The sequence below is a fragment of the Myotis yumanensis genome, unplaced genomic scaffold, assembly GCF_028538775.1.
Source record: "Myotis yumanensis isolate MYYU_CA2020_CCGP unplaced genomic scaffold, mMyoYum1.0.hap1 SCAF_13, whole genome shotgun sequence".
In the NCBI taxonomy this organism is placed as follows: domain Eukaryota; kingdom Metazoa; phylum Chordata; class Mammalia; order Chiroptera; family Vespertilionidae; genus Myotis; species Myotis yumanensis.
Window position 1 is genome coordinate 40,058,694 of NW_027223764.1, and position 21,746 is coordinate 40,080,439.

A 21,746-nucleotide genomic window follows, 5' to 3' on the forward strand; every position below is an offset into this window, starting at 1 on the left:
GTAGTCTTTTGCTCCCATCTTGATTAGCCTTCATGGTAGTGAAGCTATTATTGCTCAACTTGTGCTGATTAAAAGGAAATTACCACCAAAAAGAACATTTTTTAAATTTCTCTCAGTGATAATATATATATATATATATATATATATATATATATGAACAAACATAGGAACAATGTATATATATTGGGGTATTTGGAACTGAATAGTTACTTAAAGCTAAATATTTCAATTAATTTAGTCATTTAAAAAACATGAAAAATACATCTCTATTTTCAAGATTACAGAGGAAGCTTTCACATTAATTATGTGTACTCGCCTCGGCTTTGTTGTTGTTGTTTTAGGAAGTATTACGAAACAGCACATTTACCATTGGTGTGATTAGATTTAAATACTCCACATCTTTGCCCAGGGAAGCACTCAATATCATTAACCCCCAATTAGGCCTTTAGTGCCATCAGGAAACCAGCAGGGCACGAAAAACAGACCTACGTTTTTACCCATATTTTACAAAATCTATATTTTAATAATGTATACACAGTTTTTAAAAATACAGAACATTCACGGCCATGTACTCTGGGGTGGGGGCAAGGAGTCTACTTCATGCATGCGCACACAATGCACTAAGCAAAATGCATTCACACGATAGGAAGGTAGCTGTGTTTTAAGCATACACGAGGAATGGATACCGTAACTTCACCCGAACAGGACAAACGGACAAAGTTTAAGGAAGTGATTATTTCTCTGAGGACTAAAGCTGCAGTATACCCTTACTTCTACGTTTTCCCTCAAAGTAGACCGAAAAAGGGAGAGGGGGAATTATTTTCACAGCCATCGAAACCATTCACAAGATCCATCTATGAAATCTGCAAAACACTGATAAGAAGGGGGGGAAGGAAGACAATAAAACCATCGTGTCCATAGCCTAGTGATGCAAAATAAAGTAACCTGAAAGTCTGCTAACTGTATGCTAAGAATGCATCCTCGGTCACCGAAAGGCCCTGCAGACACCGGGAAAGGGAGGGCGGGCTCCGGGGCTAGATGCCCGCACCGCACCCGGCGGGGCCGCGCGCCCTAACTGGCCATCTGGAAGGGCTCGGGCGGGAAGCCGAAGAGCCTCTGGCCGTAGGGCTCGCTCTCGCCCGGCAGCTTCGCGCCCGCAAACGGGAGGTAGGGGTCGCGGCCGAAGTGCTCGCAGTGGAGATTCACCCAGTCCCGCTCCGAGCCGAAGCGCTCGGCCTCCGCCAGGATGCGGGTCAGGGCCATGATGTAGCTCAGCGCCATCTGCAGCGTCTCGTACTTGGACAGCTTCTTGTCCTGGCCCCACTGCGGCACCACCCGGCGCAGCCGGTCGAAGGCCGTGTTGAGCCCCTGCATGCGGCGCCGCTCGCGCGCGTTGGCCGCCAGCCGCCGGCGCGCCGCGCTCTCCAGCCGCCCGGCCCCGGCACACGCGCCCGCGCACTCGGCGCCGCCCGCGCACGGGGCCCCGGCGCGCGCCCCGGCCGCGGGGAGGCCGGGCTTGCAGGACTTCATCCCCCGCGCGAAGGAGCGGGGCGCCCCGCGCTCGCCCGCCGGCTCCGCACCTGCGCGCGGGCTGGTCTGTGGAGCTGCGCCCCGAGGTGGCTCTTCTTAGCGAGTGAGTTACACGCGCGGCACCTCGCGTGGAGTCGGAGTTTCCAGCGGGCGTCCGGGCGCCGCGCTCTGCCCGCCTGGGTCACCAGAGGCCGGTCTCTTCACTCGCCCACGGTTAGGGGGAGGGCGGAGGCTGGAGAGAAAGTCATTTTCCCAGCGAGAAGGTGGAAAGGAGAAGGGAGGCTTCCTGGGGCGGCATGGAGCGTGGGGAGGCCGCTCCAGTCCCCGGGGAAGCCCGAGCCCTCTTTTCGGGAAGGTGGAATCTTTGTCGGAGCTCAGGTCGGGAAGGAGCGCCTTTTCCGCAGGAGCTGTGGGCCGTGCTGGGTGGATGTTTGAGGGCAGAGGATTTATAGTGGAGGGCTGAGGAGCGAACAGGTGGTGGCAGGTGGGCGGGCGTCCCTCGGCTTCCATCTCAGCACCTTCCTACCCTGGGAACTGCGGGGGGGGGGGGGGGGGGGGCGACGCACAGCAAAATCCTGACATTACAGCCCTCGTCTGTTGAAGTTTCTCCCAAGCTATGTCCGACCGTAGCGCACCATCTGGAGTGGCCTGGCTGTCCCCAAAAGAATAGCAAGGTGGGGGTGAGGGGAGAGCTTGGTCCATCTTTTCCCACATCCGCGGGCAGCTCACGTATCAAAAACTTAACCGAGGTTTTAAATTTATTAGAAGTCATTTGCATGAACATGTTGGCCTTGGACTTATGAGTTGTATCCGTTTAGTATAAGAGGATTTAGCTTTATCAAGATGTGTGACAATTTTGGGTAATGCTGATCTCATGTGTTGATATTTTAATTTTAGCTATTACGTTGGGACAAGTTAGCAGGTCCTAATATTGTAGTCCTGGAATTTTACTGTGCAAGTAATTTGACTGTTTTCTGCAGAATAATTTATTATAACATATCAAAAGATGTTAATGATATGTCAAAAAGTTTATATTATTCTCATTATATAATTGGATTGCATGAGTTGGGATACTTAGGCAAATTAATTCAGAATTTATACTCTATTTCTCCTGACACAGGGAAATAAATGTTTTGGCGACATACATTAGTATGATAGTCCCTTCATTATTTAATTTGACACTTAAGTCCAATAAAACTAACCATAATGCACATATATGTGCAACATGGAAACATCTGAGTAATTTGTGAGATTGTTAAAAAAGTAGCTCCTAATGAAAGGGTTTTTTCCCTCCACCTCATAAAGCTGTAAATATCTCATACTACTTGGTGTTACAGTTGTGTCAGCTGTCCTCAGGAACAGTAATGAAGCATGATTCCCACTATTGATAATGATGAACTGATTTATACAGAGAATCCATTAGCTTGATTCTCTCATCACAGCTTCTTTCTAGCTCTTAAGGAAAAGTAAAGTGGCAGAGAAACCCACCCCAAATAGATTCAAGCCAGACTACTTCTGGATTCTAAACAAAGACCAAATATGTTCTTTTTCCTCTTGAAATATGGGTTTGTCAGCATTGTTCCCAGCCATTTTTGTTCAATTACATTGCCAACAAACTCTCACAATCAGGAGTCGCTTAACTGTGACTTGCTTCCCCCTCATTGCCGCAGAATGAAACCCCTTTGTGACTGCCCTGACTCCAATCCAGTCTTCCCATAAATAGTTGATTAATCCCCAGCTGAAGCAATGACAGTGAAATGAAGTTGAGTAACATGAAGACAATAGAATGCAATCGAACATTAATGATCTCCAGCATGACAGCTGTTGAACACAGACTTTCACATGGACCCACTCAGCTCTCTAACTCCGGCTCTTAACAGTCTGGCTCTTAAGTAGTCCTGTGACAGGAAAGACTTACGTTATTTAGTCACCAAGAGGTCAAATATTTTTTTTTTGAGTTTTTATGGAAATCTGCCCTATGTATGCTATTCTTTCTCATGTTCATTTATCTCATCCCTTTCCCCCAAGGAGCCTCCTCTGTGTTCGTCTTTGGAATATTTCCCTACATACTATGCACTTACTCTGGGCACTGATGACCAACGTGCTAACGAGATGCATGATTTTGCAGGCAGGCCATGTATTCAGGGTTGGTGAGATTATAGTCTGTGCACCAAAAGAAGCAAAAGCGTAACTTGAAGAGAAAAGGAAACATAGCAAGCAGGATGCACACAGCACAACTGTATTAGAACATAAACTGGCAGATATCTGTGACAGGAACTTGATCCAAGGATAGAGAGTACTATTGCAATAAAGGGCCCTAGAAGGCATATAGTAAGACATTTCCCAAATGTTGCTGAAGGACAGTTTGTTGGTACTGTAAAGATGCTTCTGGAGAAAAGGATTCCCTCGTCAAGTAAGTTTGGGAAACATATTTGCTGTCTCTTGCTTGGAGAGCCATGAGCAGAATTGGTACAGTAAAGTTTCTAAGACCTCCCGAAGTAAAGAAGCCCATTGACTCGTGTTTCCTATACTTTCTTGAACACAGGACCTTTTTTTTTTTTTTTCCTAAAAAGACCTATTAACAAAGATCCTTGGAACACACTTTTTCCAAACTTGATCTAGGACCTCCCATTTATTTTATGGAGGAGGAGACTGCGGTCGGAGACTAAACACTGTGCTCAAAGGCACAGAGCAAAGTAATGGCTGAATTAAGACAAGAAGTCAATCTTCTGTGTCCTTTGATTTTAAAAGTTTTAAAATTATGAGATCATTTAATACAAGCCCCTCAGTTTACAATGGGGCCACCGAGATCCACCAGTGACTTCCCAAAGTCAGACAAATCACTCATAACAGTGCCAGGAATAGAATTAGAAATTTTGTGCTCAAAGGACAATGTCGTTTATTTTATAACCCTACTGTCTAGCACAGTGCCTAGAAAATAATCTCTCTATATAAAAGCCTAAGCAACCGATAGCTATGACACGCACTGACCACCAGGGGGCAGACGTTCAATGCAGGGGCTGCCAAGCGATAGCAACTTGCAGAGTGCCCTCTTGCACTCCAGGACCCCTCGGGGGATGTCAGACTGCGGTTTCAGCCTGATCCCCGCAGGCCAGGCCGAGGGACCCCACCGGTGTACGAATCCGTACACCAGGCCTCTAGTAGGTAATAAATGACCCAGATTGAATGGCTGGAAAATAAATTAGATAAATGATTGATAGATGCTGATCAGAATGAGTACATTCCTAGTGAAATAACCCATATGAATTTTTATTCCCTCATCTTGTAAAGAACACACACTGGCTCCAGATTAAGAATGCAAAATGGATTCTTATAAAAAATACATCCATAGCCATTTGAGCCGGAAGAACATGCATGTCAGACTAATTTCTTCAGTGTTTCTATACTGAGGGCATGACTCTGGCAGCTGAATTGGCAGTTGCTGTATGGCTGGGGGTTGGCCAGAAATCAAAACTGGCAGATGGAGATGGGAGAGAGGGGAAAGTAGAGGGAGCTTACACCTGTAGGAATAGAAAAACAGGAGAAATATTATCTGAGAGGTAAAAGATCAATAACTGAAAATTATTACATAAAAGGTATAGAATAAGTTCAAGGGTAAACATTCCTTTATTATCCAAAAACCATATTTAATTTTTAAAATGGAAACTCTCCAAATAAACACACAATTAAAGAGAAGAAAACACTTGGCAAAAAAAAAAAAAAAATGTTCACTCTGAAATTTGCAGAGAAAAATGTGGAAAATGAGGAACAGGACTCCCTTTCAGAGCGGGTGGCAATTGGGGGACTCGATCCCTGAAAGACAGAGGTAAACCAGCAAAAGACAAACGAATGATGAAGTTGAGTTGCACTTGTATTTCGTTAAAGACCAGAAGAGCAAGGTGTTAAAAGTTCTTGTAATTTTACTAGAAGCCCAGTGCACGAAATCATGCATGGGTGGAGTCCAGCTGGCCCACCCCAGTGGGGGCCGATTGGGGCCAGGCTGCCGGTGGGGGAAGGGGACACAGGAAGTTGGCTGTCCCTGTCCCAGTCAGGCCAGTAGGCTGGCTGCAGTGGGCATCATAGCGACTCATCGTTCCAGTCATTGTGGCGTTCCAGTCGCTGGCTTTTTATATATATAGATAATGTGCTGTGTAGTTACTAAGGGGAAGAAAGGAAAGGAGAGAAAAAGTCTTATACCTCTGTTCCCTGCCCCTCAAAGGTGCAGAGAAGAGACTAATAATGAGCCAAGAGAAAGATGACAAAGATGGGGGACCCTGCACCAGGCCCGCGACTCAGAAAGTACAGGCTCACCCGAGGGCCCCGGGTGATTCTCCAACCCCCAGTCCCTTCACACACTGCATGAGAATTCTGGCTTGGCAGTCAAACTTGCATGGTTTGGACTCTGCATTCATTTTTCTTGATAGTGGAACTTAGCTTCCATTCAGCATCTGGGCTAAGCTGTATCTTTGCAGTCAGCTCTCAGTCCTGGATCTCCTGTCAACGATCTGTATGCTCTTGCAGAAATCACTTCTGCTTCTCCATCTGCAAAGTGGAGTGATACTACCTACCTCACAGGGCAGTGGTGAGCATTAAAATGAGATTGTACCTGTAAAGGACTCTCTGCCTGGTCCCTAAGAAAGTCACTCTTCAAATGACAGCTAATAGTACGTATTATGAATAGTTTTTACAAATGAAAATGAACTCATCAGTTTCTGCAGATTTCGAACTCAAGGGATAATGTTGGTCCTTTTACACAGAAAACTACAGTTGGTCATGATGTGGATTCCAACGGTGTGATCTTAACTTAACCTCCCTATGCCTCTTACCCTATCTGTAAAAGAGGGCTAATAATACTGTCGATCAAGTCTCATAAAACGGATAGGATTGAATTAGTTCTCTTTGTAAAGCACTTAGCTCTATGCCTGGCATACAATTAAATGCAATATAGGTGCTTGTTTAGATAAACAAAATGACCTGTTGCCAGTTATCCAGGTTACAGACTAGCCATCCCTCCTTAAGCTCATTTTTGCTGTATTTCCCTGCTCTGCAGTGTCTGTCCATCAACTGAGAGGGGACAAGAAGAAGAGGGCAGATTCAAAGGAGTTCCTTTTGCCTTTGATATTGGAGCAATCTACATTTGAAATATCAAAGACAGAAGCCAAAGAAAGGCTGCTCGGGGCCTCACTGGGTAGTAAATTGGATGGTTTCATTATAGTGTGAGGTTTGGTTTTACAGTAATAGACACATATAGTAGGTCTTCTAATATCCTTTCACTCAGTGTCATTTCATTATAATGTTGATGAGAAAAAATGAATCGATTTCCAGCCCCTGGTGACAGTATGTGTAGAATTTGCACATTCTCTCCATGTCAGCGTGGGCTTTCTTCCAGGTACCCGTTTCCTCCCACATGCCAGAGATGTGCACACTGGGTGGATTGGCGTGTCTACACTGCCCCAGTCTGAGTGAGTGTGGGTGTGGGTGTGGGTGTGAGTGTGGGTGTGGGTGTGGGTGTGGGTGTGGGTGTGGGTGTGATGCACCCTGTGATGGAAGGGCGTCCTGTCCAGGGTGAGTTCCCATCTGATGCCCCTGAGCTGCTGGGACAACCTCTGGACACCTGCCACCCTGAGCTGGAATAAGCAGGTTGGAAAAGAGTTTTCTTACTTGTTTTTGTTAATCTTTCTTACATGTATATATAGCTCACATTTATTTCCATGTTTAATATTGCAGGTGTTTAGTATCTATATAGAAGTTTTGTGGTGTTTTTGTGACCAGAAATATGCCTTAGGAACTTAACTCTTGTTTATATCAATTAGCCTACGGTGAAATTGCTTTTGTTATATGACATTTTGCTACAAGTCACAGTTCCCAAAAGCCTATCGATGATGGTAAGTGAACTCTTGTATTTTAAAGGGTTAATTTTCAGGGGGTGCTTCACTTTTCCAGTGGCTGAAATATTTGCATTCACCATCCAGGGACCCTCCATTGCTAGTACTGAGGTTTTTGAGAAGGCAAGTCAGTGATCATGTTTCTGTTCATGGGCTGGGAAGCAGAACAAAAGGGATCAGTGTTGGGGATATGCGGGACTCTTCTATAGGGTGGAAGCTATGGTTTTCAGAATGCTCTCCTGTGTGGTTCCAAGTTTGAGTTTGGCAAAAGCGAAGTTGCAGGCCCTTTGGGAGGCGGAAGTGAAGCCACCGTGCTCTGAGCATCTGAGCATCGTTGTAGGTCAGAGGGTGTGAGAGAGAGACGCAGAGGTGCTGGTGGATCCCAGTTCTCCTTGCTCCTCCTCATTGTGTGTCCAGTGCTCCCTCCCTCCCCCCTCTACCCCCCGCCCCTGCCAGGCCTGCTGACCAGCAGCAACCCCAGGCCCGCTATCAGATGCTCCCTGCGAACTCACAGAGGTGGTAGCCACACAAAAAACCAACTTCTGCCCCCAGAAGCTGGACCTGTGTGGCTTCCAGACTGGGATGTGGGCTGCTTAGTGGCTGATCCTTAAACAACCCTTTTTGGACCTTTATGTCCCTAGTTCCTTTTCCAATTGTGTAAATCCTCATCCTTATATTAAATTCCTCCTTCCATAATACTCACAGTGGCTCTGCTTCCCTAGTTGGACTCTGACTGATACGAGGAATCTTTCATCCAGGCCACAGTGAGGCCTCAGGACTCTCCCTGCCTTCCAGTGGAGACCTCCATGGTCTGTGTGTCCACCAGAGGTAGAGCCTTCGTCTCTTAGGCTGTAATTACTTTATCCACCTGTTCAGCCCTGTGCTAGGCAGCATCAGGGATAAGACAGCCCTTAGCCTAATGGGATTCACAATCCAGTTGTAGGGATAAGACCCAACACACACCAAAAAACTACCTCGAGTGGGAAACAAAGGTATGGGAAAAGAGTAGACATTCTGCTGATACTTATTTTATCTCTTTCTTTTCATTTCTGTCTTGGGGTATGTTTTATACTATACAAATTTTAAATACATATATACATATATATAAATATATGCCAATGCTTTTTCCCTTCTGATAGGAGTGTGTGATGAGAAAAACTGGGACCACTGTCCTTGGCATGCAGCAAAACATGATTAGCAGTAGGAACTCGGGGTACGGAGATTTTACTGTGCTCTGGAGGTAGAAGGATTTGGGCTGGTGGCCCCAACTCTCTGACATCACCTCTTACTGCTGCCCCCTCAAAAGACTACTCTTCCACTGCCCATACTCATCCCGACCTTGGGGTTTCTTCACTGGTTGCTCCCTCAGCCCTAAATGCAATTTCCCCAGATTTCTCCTAGCTGGCTCCGCTGTGTTTTTCAGCTCCTGTTCTGTTAGATCAGTGGTTCTCAACCTTGGCTGCACATTAGAATCACCTGGGAATCTTTTTAACATCCTGATTTCTGGGCCTCATCCTCCGGAAATTCTGTTTCTTTGTTACTAATGTTGTGGCCCCACCCCATAACAAAGAAACAGAATTTCCGGAGGATGAGGCCCAGAAATCAGGATTTTAAAAAGATTCCCAGGTGATTCTAATGTGCAGCCAAGGTTGAGAACCACTGTGTTAGATGCTTTATGTCCTTAGTTGTTTGTTTGGGAACTCCGGGAATTCAGGATCTTCCTCTGCACTATCCCCGGCTGTGTCTCCAGTACCTAGAATTGTGTCTAGCACATAATACAGCGGTTCTCAACCTGTGGGTCGCGACCCCTTTGGCGGTCGAACGACCCTTTCACAGGGGTCGCCTAAGACCATCCTGCATATCAGATATTTACATCACGATTCATAACAGTAGCAACATTACAGTTATGAAGTAGCAACGAAAATAACTTTATGGTTGGGTCACAACAGGAGGAGCTGTATTTAAAGGGCCAGAAGGTTGAGAACCACTGACATAATAGATGCTCAAGAAATACCGGGTGAAGGAAGGGCGAAGGAGAAGGTGGATGGAGGAACCCCACACACAAAGAGAGAGCAGATACTGCCCCCCTATCAACACAGCTCTTTTTTCTCCTGCTAATATGGACTCTTTGGGGGTAAGTTATGCCCTCCAAAAGTGGTGGCAGCGGGCCTGCTGCTCTTGTTTCTGCTCTGAAAATGTGGTATTCGCTGTTTCACAGTGAGCAGGTGGCTTACTTCCCCAAAGGGTGACTCTCATCACAATCTAGGTTTCAGGCAGTACCTGAGTCAGCTCCGAGTAAAAGCTCAGAGGCCTCACCGGCCCAGGCCAGCCGCTGATGCGGGCTCCCTGCCCCAGGGGAGAGCGGTTTTCTGTTGATTTTAGTTGGTGTTGCTTTTTTGTTTCCTTGTGCAATTTCAGCAGCTTGGCTGAACAAGTTACTCTAATTGTTCAAACACCCAGGTCTTTTAATTCTGAGGTTGTGTTTCCATCCCTACTCACTATCGTGTTTTTGTTTTTCTTTTCCTTTTAATATATTTTATTGATTTTTTTTTTTTTTTTTTTACAGAGAGGAAGGGAGAGGGATAGAGAGTTAGAAACATCGATGAGAGAGAAACATCGATCAGCCGCCTCCTGCACACTCCCCACTGGGGATGTGCCCGCAGCCAAGGTACATGCTCTTGACCAGACTCGAACCTGGGACCCTTCAGTCCGAAGGCTGACGCTCCATCCACTGAGCCAAACCGGTCAGGGCTCACCATCATGTTTGATTCTTCCCTGCCTGTGCCCCAGCCTCCTACTGCCCTCCACTAAAGGGGCTGGGGGCAAAAAGGTACCATGACCAGACAACTGTACCAGACAGATTCCCAGGCTACTAGTATCTCTGAGTGGAATCCAACATTGGTAGCCAGATGTACTCTTTTCTATTCATTTGGCAACCTTATACCAACTTATCTCATTGTTTTAAACTGATTTCCATTCATTCCTTTGTTCAACAAATATGTATTGTACTTACTATATACCAGGTACTGTTGTAGACGCTAGAAATAGAGTTGACCACACTGCAAACATCTCCACCCTGGTGAATATTTAAAACTGCTATTCTTGGTATCTTACAAATTTTATTTTGTTTCTCTAAATAGTTTGTAAGTTCTTTGAAGGAAGGGGCAAATTGTAGATACCTGGGTCTTTTTAGAGTGTTCAGTAAATATGTATATGCTGCTTGGTTGACTGAAGTTCTTACTCAGGCCGACCTTAAGCTAAGCAGTGGTTCTCAACCTTCCTAATGCCGCGACCCTTTAATACAGTTCCCCATGTTGTGGTGACCCCCAATTTCATTGTTACAAATTGAACATAATTAAAGCATAGTGATTAATCACAAAAACAATGTGTAATTATATATGTGTTTTCGATGGTCTTAGGCGACCCCTGTGAAAGGGTCGTTCGACCCCCAAAGGGGTCTCGACCCACAGGTTGAGAACCGCTGAGCTAAGGAAACTAGTACCATCGCCATAAAAAAAAAAAAATAACACTTTCAAGAAACACCAAATCAGCAGTTCTCAACCTGTGGGTCACGACCCCTTTGGGGGTCGAACGACCCTTTCACGGGGGTCGCCTAAGACCATCGAAAACACATATATAATTACATATTGTTTTTGTGTTTAACCACTATGCTTTAATTATGTTCAATTTGTAACAATGAAAATACATCCTGCATATCAGATATTTACATTATGATTCATAACAGTAGCAAAATTACAGTTATGAAGTAGCAACGAAAATAATTTTATGGTTGGGGCGTCACCACAACATGAGGAACTGTATTAAAGGGTCACGGCATTAGGAAGGTTGAGAACCACTGCACCAAATGCTTACCAGGTGCTAGTTCCTAACTTCACAATACCCTTTGAATAGGGACTTCAAATGTTTACTTTGTGGACAAGAAAACCAAGGACCCTGGTTAAACTGAGCTATATCGCCAGCCTAGATTTGGAAGGCGGTTCTCTTTCTTGCTAGAGCCCGTGCTCTGTGCTGCACTGGGTTTTGTCTGGAAGAGCCTTGATGTCAGGGACAGGGCCTATTCAGCTCTGTGCTCCCAGTAATTGGAATGGCACATAGTACAGATGCTCATTAAATGTGCTGAGACATGTGTGCTGCACGGTGCCAGGCCCAGCCTGCCCCAGCCCTTCTAAGCAGTAGGCAGTGGGATGGTAATCTGCAGGCACGGGTTAGCCTATTTCTGGGAACCAAGTCTGAGGTTTCCTTGGAGTGTCCTCTCCCACCAGTGGTTTAGAATTAGTTCCTAGCCCTGAGCTTGGTGTCTGATGTACCTGAGGGTGAACCAGAGACTCCTGAGGACTCATTGACTTTATCCTTCTTCTTTGGGCCCTCCTGCAAACTGCCCCTGGCCCACTGCGTGTTCTCCTCCTCAGGTACCTGAAGGCCTGACCTGACCCCCAGCCTCATTAGTGGGGTCCCTCATTTACCATGAGCTCTCTCCGCCCAAGACCTGGATATTTGTTCTTCTCTTAGCAGAGGACTAGGGGCCGGCCTCAACCTACAAACACCTCCTTAGCTCCAGGACCGACCGCTTGATCATTTCCACATCTCACTCTGCCTGCAGCCTCCTGCTCCTGCAGGTCCTCACACAGTATCGGGTCCATGGAAGTCAGCGCCAAAAGAGAGAGAGAGCCTACGTTTGCAATACCCCTCTGACACTGGGCTTCTGACCATCCGCCTCACAGACCAATTTCACCACTAAGTCAGCTCCTCCAACCCCGACCTGCCATTGATTGCATGCTCACCGCTGCCTGTTCTTGAGGCTTCAGTGGACCCGACCGCTGAGCACCCACATGACTGCTGACTGCAGTGCTCAGGTGACAAGTAAAGTCCATAACCCCCTCCTTTCAGGACTGTTCCCCAGCGGCTAATGCCCAGTTGTCATATAATTTGCCACTCAAGGTTACTTGATTCACCTTAGCAAGTTTTCTGTGCTGCTAACTGATGGACACGGAATGGGAGCCCAGGTAACATTGGTTCCTGCCTCCACGCTCCCAGGTGCCATGCAGGAGGCAGATAAGTCATCGCAGGTGGAAGACGAAAGTTTACTTAAACACTTGACGATATTAGCCCAAGAAACAGCCCTAGGGCACACGGGTTCTGCAGAAGCCCATTATCAGAACCTCTACTACTTCATCTCCCAAGTGTCCCCAGACGCAATGGGCCAAAGAAAGTCCAGGGTGCTGGCTGTAGCCCTCAATGACCCCTTTCTCCCATGCCTCACTTTCCCCAAGAGGCCAGCTCTATTGGTTCCCTAAAATGTCTTTCCCAAAGTGTGTGTCCTGAAACTGTTACCCTTCAACAAAGAAAGGGAAATTATGGTTTAACCAAAGCTACTAGTATATAGGCGGTTTCCTGCAGGACTTTGTGGAGTCTTTACTATGAATATAGTCTTTCTTGAAATGGGACATGCAGTTTCCCAAATTATTTTTGGCCATGGAACCTCCTCATCTCAGAGGATCTCCACAGAGCCATATGTACAGAAAACATTTTTGGAAAATGCCACACTTTTACATTAAGAAGAAGGCCATCTTAAAACATTTTAGTAGTTGATTTTTTTAAAAAATATCTATATATCTTTACACTCAAAAGTGTTTTAACTCACCATGTTGAAAATAATGCATCAGCTCCTTTCCTCTACATTCTAGTCATTCCTTCCAGTCCTGAAGATTTCTCCTATGAAGTTACCTGTGAGCATGTGAATTATCCGATGGTGCTGAGGGTGGGGTGGGTGTGCTGGAAGAAGCATGTTGGGATTGGGAAAACCTTCAGGACAGAAAACTGGCTGGCAGGGAGGATGGTCTGAGGCTCACTGCTCAGCTGGCAGCCAGCCCAGGATTCAGCTGTGTGTAAGGAACCCAGAAAGGGAGAAGTGCCAATAGAGAGAAGGGTGTTGGTGTCCGGCTCCGATTCGAACTCTGGCTTGACGCACAGTTTATTGTCCAAAGCCTGGTGGTAGGCACGTGGCTGTGAATAGCCCACCTTTGTTATTTGAATGCTTCTAATTATTGTCCAATTAACCCATTAAAAAGAGACAAACAGAATCAGACCATATAGCCCTCCTGATGGAAAAACACAGCACCTAGTATACCTACTAAAAATGGAACTTGAATCTTATTAGGCCTCCATATCTAACAATAAGTTTGCACTGACAGAGAAACATGTTAAGTGATACCATGGGGAGGCAATCAGCAAAATCCAGCATTGAGAGTCTTAATAGGACAATTGACTGGTTTGTGAGCAAATATCCTGCATGAGGGGAAAAAAGTGAAGAGGGGACCTGTTGTTGAAAGTATTACATACATCCCCTTTTTCCTCCCATTGACCCCGCTGGCCCGCCCCCACATCCCACCCCAGGCCTTCACCACCCTGTTGTCTGTGTGTCCATACAGACAATATACATACAAGATCTTTGATTGATCTCTTCCCACCCACCCACCCCCACCTTCCCTCTGAGATTCGACATTCTGTTCCATGTTTCTATGTTTCTGGGTCTATTTTGTTCAGCAGTTTATTTTGTTCATTAGATTCCACATATAAGTGAGATCATGTGATACTTGCCTTTCTCTGACTGTCTTATTTCGCTTAGTGTAATACTCTCCAGGTCCCTCCATGCTGGAATTAGATAAGAGACTAGAACCACATCAACCATATGCAATATGTAGATCTTGTTTGGATCCTGATTCAAATAAGTCAACTCTAAAACTATTTATGTGGTAATGAGGGAAATTTGGAGACTGATTTAATAATGATATTTGATAATAGGGAATTGTTAATTATTCTAGGTATAATAAAGATACTATGGCTATATTGTTTAAGTCTTTATATTTTAAAGACACATACTGAAATATCCAAAATAAATTATATAAGCGGGATTTGCTTCAACATAATCTAGGGAGAGGGAAATGGGTAGAAGTATAGGTAGAACAAGATTGCCTGAGAGTTAATAATTGTTGAAGCTGGATGATAGGCATATTGTGGCTCATTTATACTATTCTTCCTGTCTGAAATTCTCCATAATACAAGGTAAAAAAGGGAGAGAGCAAGTTCATCATACTATATGAGCTCCTGCAATTAGAAAGAGATTAGTTGAAATTTTTCTTTCAGGGTTGTACTTGGTGATACTTTGGAAATGGGAGCATAGTTCAGAGTAGGAGCAGTGCATCCTCATTACTGGTGGTCAGCTCAGTGCCTGGGAGTCAAGGAGGTGACCCTCATGCAGTTCAGTCACACCAGAGGCGGTCCTGGGTTCCCAGATGTCAATCCAACCTTTTCTGGTTCTACCCGAGCCCTTCCTGAAGATTCACCCAGCTACTTCACCTGGTCTGGTCCCAGCCCTTTAACTACCATGAGGGTGGTGGGGGACTGTAGGAGGCTTAGAGAGACAAGTGTACCCATTAGTCCTTGGGCGTGGAGCTCCATAAGAAGCGGTAACTGCTAATTCATGACATGGAAACATGGAAACTCCAGGGAATGTGGAAAGAGGTTTGGCAAACCACATGAGGCTATCGTAAGCTAAAGCAATACCACTGATGCCCTGAATGGCTCCTGCAGAAGTGAGATGGGTTGTGCCAAGGGCAGCTCTCCAGGAGGAGGCTGGTCATGACCATGGGGGAAGAATGCATTCCATGGCCAGAAAAGAGAAGACATTGAACTGGACTGTCCAGGGACTCATGTCTTTAGTTCTGCTGTGAAGTTACTCAGCCCTTGGTGACATCATGTGGAAAATCTCCGTGTGTGAGGGAGCTGGGAGGGGGACGCGTCTCCTGTGCGGGGGTTTTGCCCAGCTTCGGAATTGTCACTGGTAAATGGACCCAACTTCACATTTGGATCCTCAGAGGAAGCCCTTTGCAGAAGATGAGGCGAAAACTTTCTCAGTCTAAACCAGTGCCCAAACATGGGTGAGCAGTATGGAGCCTGTGGGAAAACCATTTCCGGTAATAAAGTAGGAAATCCACGGCCTGCTTCACGGGATGGTGAGCATTGCCGAGGCCGTTCCAGATGATCACTGAAGGTAATGTTGTAGTTCATAAAGCAAAGGCAATGTGCTGAGCTGCACGGGTTTGTGCAGCCTAGATGAGCCTGGGGCCTTTCCTCAGAGACCACTGGCATCAGAAGATTGAATGCTCCTCTGTCACCTGTCCTGGAGGACACCCACTGGGTCATTGTGTGTAGGCATAGGTTTAAAGCCCAGGTTGTGAGATGGAGATGTAAATCCCTCAGCCAAGGAACAGGGTGAGCTGGTTAACTACCTGGCACATGCCCCTCCATGCAGCCTTAGAAGTCTTGTGGTTGAAGGTGCCTTGTAGGGAGGAAATTTTGTTATGGTAATTCTCAAGGTTAGAGAGCCCAGAGATTTTGGGTTAAACCACTTGTAAACATCACAAGCCTTACCACTCTCTGCTTTTTTTTTTTTTTTTTTAAGGAAACTGTCACTTAAGGTTCTTGGGAGAGAAAAAGCTAAATGAAAGCAGTCTTTAATTAATTTAAACTAAAGGAAGATATGGAATGCTATGGGGAGTAGCTCACTAAATCAAAGGAAGCTTAAACAATCAATTCTCTGGCAAGACATGAATGAAGGTGACCTGGGACCTTAGGTGCCATTGCTCTTGGCACCAGAGCACTGACTGTCATGAGATGATTCTGCTCCAACCCACTGGTCTATTCCAGTCAAGTTTTCAAATACCCGGGAGAGAGGACCCTGTCTGTTGGCTCTAGCTGTGCCTACGAAACTGCACCATGGTCACGGGGGGAGGGACGGGGGGGGGGGGGGGCGGGGGAGTTGGTTGTGAGCCAGGAGCCACTGCAGTTTGTGCCTGTTAGAGAAAGGAGGACTCTTTCATACTGCTCCAGTGATGGGATCCGCTGAAGCTGTAGATAAAGGAAAAGAGTAATGAAGCATCTCACGGAAGCTGCGATTCTGGCGGTAGCACCGTTCTCCGACCACCGTTGCTCTGTTCGTCTGGGAGTCTGGCTGGCCCCCCCCTCCAGTCCTCCTCACCCAGCCCCACTCAGAGGGGCTCCTCTCCCCTTCTCCCTCAGTGGCCACTGCAATGAAACTGCCTCTCCTGGGAGAGAGGAGAGCATGGGGGACATACGGCCAGGCCGGCCCACATTCCACCAGAGCGTCTGGCCCCCAAGAGGACAACCCCATCCCCAGCTACACAAAAGTTTCTGTCCCATAGGAGTGGGACCAGATCTTGATTATCCAGCTCTCTCCTGGGAATGACCCACCTGAGAAGCAGGATGGAAGCCGGGCCATGCCTATCGCTGGGTTCCCTGGCCGTCTGGTTCTGATAGGACCTGGGAATGGGCACGAAGTGCTTCTAAAGCAGCAGCCCGTTCATTACAGGGTGAATTAACATCTAGCATCATGCCTGGGTCTTCACCTCTTTATTGAAAAACAAGAAAGACGAATCAATCAGAACAAGGGAGAAATGAACAAGTTAAAGAATTCCCATACAACTTTAAGACTACAGAGTTCAGTGGTAAAAATGTTAAAATCAAGATTTTAAACCCAGTGCTACTCATTCCAGTGTCCTGCTCCTGCCTATTTTAACAGGCCTATTTTGTTCATAATTGGCTGGAATTATCATTATTATCTTTATTGTCATTTTTAATACCCAAGATTTATTAAAAGTGCATTAATGGACACTGTAATAAAACATTTGAACGTATTATCTTATTGAACTTCCCAGCAGCCCAGTGAGGTGGGTACAATTATTATCCTCGTTTTACAGGTGAGGAAAATGAGGGCTAGAGAGGTTAATAAACCTGCCCCAGGGTCCTTCTGCTGGTGAGTGACAGAACTTGAGTTTATCTGACTACATAGCCTTTTAAGCACTAAAAATATTGCGTCAATCCAAAGAAAACTGGCCTGCTTAACATGGAGCTGCAACATTGAACATCATGATTCAGTATTGCCACATGTCTTCCCCAGGCTGGAGAGTGTGCTAAGGCTTTGGAGGCTTGTATGTTTTGAATTTGTGGTCAGACTTCCAGGCCTTGGGTAAATAGTGGCTAACCCCACCATTAGTCTGGCTTAGCCTGATCACCAGGCTCCACCATTAGCCTCTAGTAAACAGACTCTAATTCAACTTCTCAGTGGCTTGGGAAGACATCAGACTCCGTTGGAACAATCCTGGGAGGATGCTCTGAGCTCTGCCCTGCCCATTAGCGGCTGTACGTTTGTGCAAACCACCATAAAATGGAACAGACCCAGGAAAGGACATTGATTTTCAATTGGCACAGTTCACCAGATGCTGTTCGGTCTAAGAACTGCTTGACCTCTACTAGTGATGCCACCCGCCCTTGGCTTTGCAGGGTGTGTTCCCAGCGGGAAGGCCTCTCCACTAATGCTTGCTGCTGGAACTAGGGCTGAAGGCGTGGCAGGGTCCCCATATGTTGCAGGGGGGAGGCTAGCCACGCCTGGGGTTGGATTCTCTCTCTTATCCAACCTTGGGCTAAAGCTGACCCCAGGAGATTACAGACGCTTCCACCCCCAACTAATTAAATAGGTGGTCTCCTGCTGCTAAAAGGGAATGAGGGCAAGGGGGGGGGGGGGGGGCGGACAGAGGGTGCCTGATTTAACTAGGACCTGACTAAGTAGCTTACCAGCCAGACCCAGAAACCACTGATGCGTGCCTAAACAGTCTCTAATGGGTTAGGGTGGTTCTATGCTTGAGACCTGAAGTTCTGTGGGTTGTTTATTTTGTTTGTTTTGGGTTTTTTTTTTTTAGCAAACTTTGTAGTTGTCAAATCCTGTGGTCCAAAACGTTTGTCATAGAAGCTTTACACGTTACTAAAAATAATATTACCTATTAGTGAGTATATCTTACAATCATTTTTATTACCCACCAACCCTTGTGTTAAAGCACTGGAATAGCTCTGGCCAGGTAACTCGGTTGGAGCGTCATCCCGTACCTCAAAGGGTTAGGGATTCGATTCCAGATCAGGGCACATACCTAGGGTGCAGGTTCAATCCCCAGTTAGGGTGCGTACGGGAGGCAACCAATGGATGTTTCTCACATTGATGTTTCTCTCTCTCTCTCTCTCTCCCTCCCCTAAAACCAATAAAAATATATCCTCGGGTGAGGATTTTTAAAAAACAACAACATCGGAATAAAAGTGACTATTAAAAGACACTATTTTTTCTCTTGGGACAACCTGAAGATGATTCTTCCACCTTAAAAGTGCAAGCGTACACACGGGTGTGCACACTTAGATTCAAAGCTAAGTGTCTGTCTAAATTCCCAGTGCCCAATCTAAATGGCCGTGCAATTATAAATTTAGATAGAAGCTAAAATCATGGTTTGGATTAAGGAAAGGAACTTTTAGAGGTTTTCAGGAGTTCAGCCTATAAGTGAGTTATTAGTCCTGTTTTCTATTTTGTTTTTACTACAAATTGTTTAGAAAGAGGACTGAGATGCAAAGAGGAAGACAGCTGCAATAATAGGAAATTAGACAATTAAAATGATACCAAGTTACAGCATAACTTGGCCTTTTTGTCACCAACTTTTGACATTCTAATTAGGGTAAATGATTATGCAAATCTAGTCAGTCACTCATTGCCCCGTAAGCCAGCGTGGCTGTGATTCTGTAAGTAAAGATGTGGATGGCATAATTAAAGCTCTCCTAAAAACTAATTGGGAATTGGAGGACAGCCTCCAAAGATGCCCTAATTTGTGTGCAGCCCAGCACAGCTGTCCTTTTGTCCTGCCTGCCACCAGGACGCCTAGAGTTGCCCATCAAGTGTAATAGAATATGACACTTGAGGTGTTCTCAAGCCCTGGTCCACAGGACGGAGGGAAGACACAGACTGACGCCCAGCGTCACCTCTTGGGTATATTCAGCTGAGGAAACAGGGTTTCAGGTGGATCCAAACATGGAGCACAGAACACCTGGGTTTAGGAGCATACAGGAAACAAAAGTGGTCATGAGTTAATAATGGTGAAACTGCATGATGGATACATGGGAGTTGGGGGAGGGCACGTGGCGAAGGAGGCCAGAAAGAGTAACTATAGTATATGCTTTACTTCTGTTTGAAATTTTCCCATAATAAAAAATTTAATACAAAACTACTATTACATTAACTAAGCAAGGAGGCCTCTGAGGTGGTTCTAATGCCTTATTCACCTACGTAAGCAAACCCAAAGCTAAGCCTGAAAGTACCTCAAGGTTAAGAAATCAAAACCTAGCCCTGGCTAGAACGTCAAAACCAGTGGGTAGAGCATCAGCCTGTGGACTGTAGGGTCTCGGGTTTGAGTCCAGTCAAGGGCACATGCCCAGGTTGTGGGCTCGATCCCCCATGGGGGGCATGCAGGAGGCAACCAATCAATGATTCTCTCTCATCATTGATTTTTCTATCTCTCTCTCCCTCTTCCTTCCTGTCTGAAATCAATAAAAATATATTTGAAAAAGAAATCAGCCGAAACCAGTTTGGCTCAGTGGATAGAGCGTCGGCCTGCGGACTGAGGGGTCCCGGGTTCGATTCCGGTCAAGGGCCTATACCTGGGTTGCGGGCACATCCCCAGTGGGAGATGTGCAGGAGGCAGCTGATCGATGTTTCTCTCTCATCGATGTTTCTAACTCTCTATCTCTCTCCCTTCCTCTCTGTAAAAAATCAATAAAATATATTTTAAAAAAAAAAAGAAATCAAAACCTAATGACAACCAATCACAAACAGCCAACCAGGCTTTCCTAAATAATGCTCAAACTGTAGCCACCTAATTTCCTTGCTCAGCTCCCAAGTCCTCTCTATAAGAGTCTTGCCCCATCTCCTGTCAGTGGAGTGCTCCTAACCACTTCTGATTTGGCACTGCCCCATTGGAATCGATTTTTGTTCAAATAAACTAATATTTTAAATATGTGTCAGTTTATCTTTTAACACTGCCAAAACATAACATCTGTCAGGAGAAGGAAGTTCTTTGTAACAAAAGTCAACTATGGTTAGCCTCTTAAAGGAGGAAGGGTCTTAAAATGAGTACGCTGTTCAGTTCTTATCACACTCACTCCACATCCCATATCCAAACTCGACTCTTCCCAGGTTTGCCCTAGCTTGGAATAAAGAGGAAAGACTGAGGAGAAACTAGGAGAGAAATGGGGCCAGGTGAGAGACCGAAGAAGAGAAACTGGCTGAGTAGTTGGGGTCCCCACATAATCTAGACTAGAGGATAATTGCGAGTTGATTATGAATTAATTCTCTGGCATAAAAAAATACAATCCCATTTGATTTAAAAAGAAAAATAACTTAAGTAAAACCTCCTAAATTTAAAAAGTAAAGTGCCTGGTAGTGAAGGGGCAAATTCTCTCATTGCTAATGAGCTCCCCTTGACAGCTGTGAGTGAAGTTAAAGGGAAGACACAATTGGTGGTTTCAGTGCTATAAATGGAGATTTTTTTAAAGATGGGGGGCCCCTTGCTCTGGTCGGTTTGACTCAGTGGCTAGAGGATCGGCTGTGGACTGAAGGGTCCAGGGTTCAATTCCGGTCAAGGGCATGGGGACTCAGTTGTAGGCTCGATCCCCGGCCCTGGTCAGGGTCCATGCAGGAGGCAACCAATGGAGGTGTCCCTCTCACATTGATGTTTCTCTTTCTCTGTCTCTCCCCCTCCCACTCTCTCTAAAAATCAATGGGAAAATATCCTCCAGTGAGGATTAACCAAATAATAACAAGGATGGGGGCCTTTTGTCTACAGGAATCACAGCGCAGGGTAGCTGCAGGCCTTGGAGATCAGCAGTCTTCCCTGGAGCAGAAGGCTGCTTTTATCTTTATGTTTTAGGACTAGCCACGTCTGCGGTGACCGTAATTAATGAGCTAGTGAAAAGCTGCCCCGGCCAGGCTGTGCCCAGTGTTTCCTAGCTGTGGTAGGAGAACCAGTGAGGGCTAATTAATTGGTCTTCAGGTAGTAACTAAATCAAAGGTGTCTTGGGTACCCTGGGACGCGGAGTCTCCTCTTTCCTGAGAATCAATCAGCTCAAGATTGATGAAGGGCTGCTAAGGTCAGGCTCAGAAACACAAAACCATCTGCCAACTCTCTAGGGCCGGTACCTGCAGTGGAGCAATTTTAGAAGAACAGGTGTTCACTTTTAACTTACCTCTTCTTTTCTTTGTGCTGAAATCACGATTTCAGCTAGAAAGGGCCTCCAGTTGGTTGATGAAATTGTAACTTAAAATAACCTGGCCCAAAGGTATTGTGATAACCTCATTCCGCTCTTGCACAAAGTCATAGACCACTCATCCCCAGGAATGGCCACTCTAGCCTCTCCAGAAGCGTT

General features: G+C 45.8%; 1 protein-coding gene and 1 long non-coding RNA gene across 2 annotated transcripts in view; one reads left to right on the forward strand and one right to left on the reverse strand.

Moving 5' to 3' along the window:
* Window positions 1–1,071: 1,071 nt before the first annotated feature.
* ATOH7 (atonal bHLH transcription factor 7) lies at window positions 1,072–1,530 on the reverse strand. The gene has a single exon (XM_070432873.1). The coding sequence runs from the start codon at window positions 1,528–1,530 to the stop codon at window positions 1,072–1,074; it is 459 nt and encodes a 152-aa protein (XP_070288974.1).
* A 5,400-nt stretch (window positions 1,531–6,930) lies between these two features.
* Window positions 6,931–21,746, forward strand: part of LOC139021967 (uncharacterized) — a 58,583-nt gene continuing 43,767 nt past the window's right edge. The window contains exon 1 of the long non-coding RNA XR_011473576.1: window positions 6,931–6,992. This is a non-coding gene — a long non-coding RNA (uncharacterized lncRNA). The remainder of the gene's footprint in view (window positions 6,993–21,746) is intronic.

Bases quoted from the DNA above. Each gene is read 5' to 3' on its own strand.
- ATOH7 (XM_070432873.1), bottom strand. From the start codon at position 1,530: ATGAAGTCCTGCAAGCCCGGCCTCCCCGCGGCCGGGGCGCGCGCCGGG.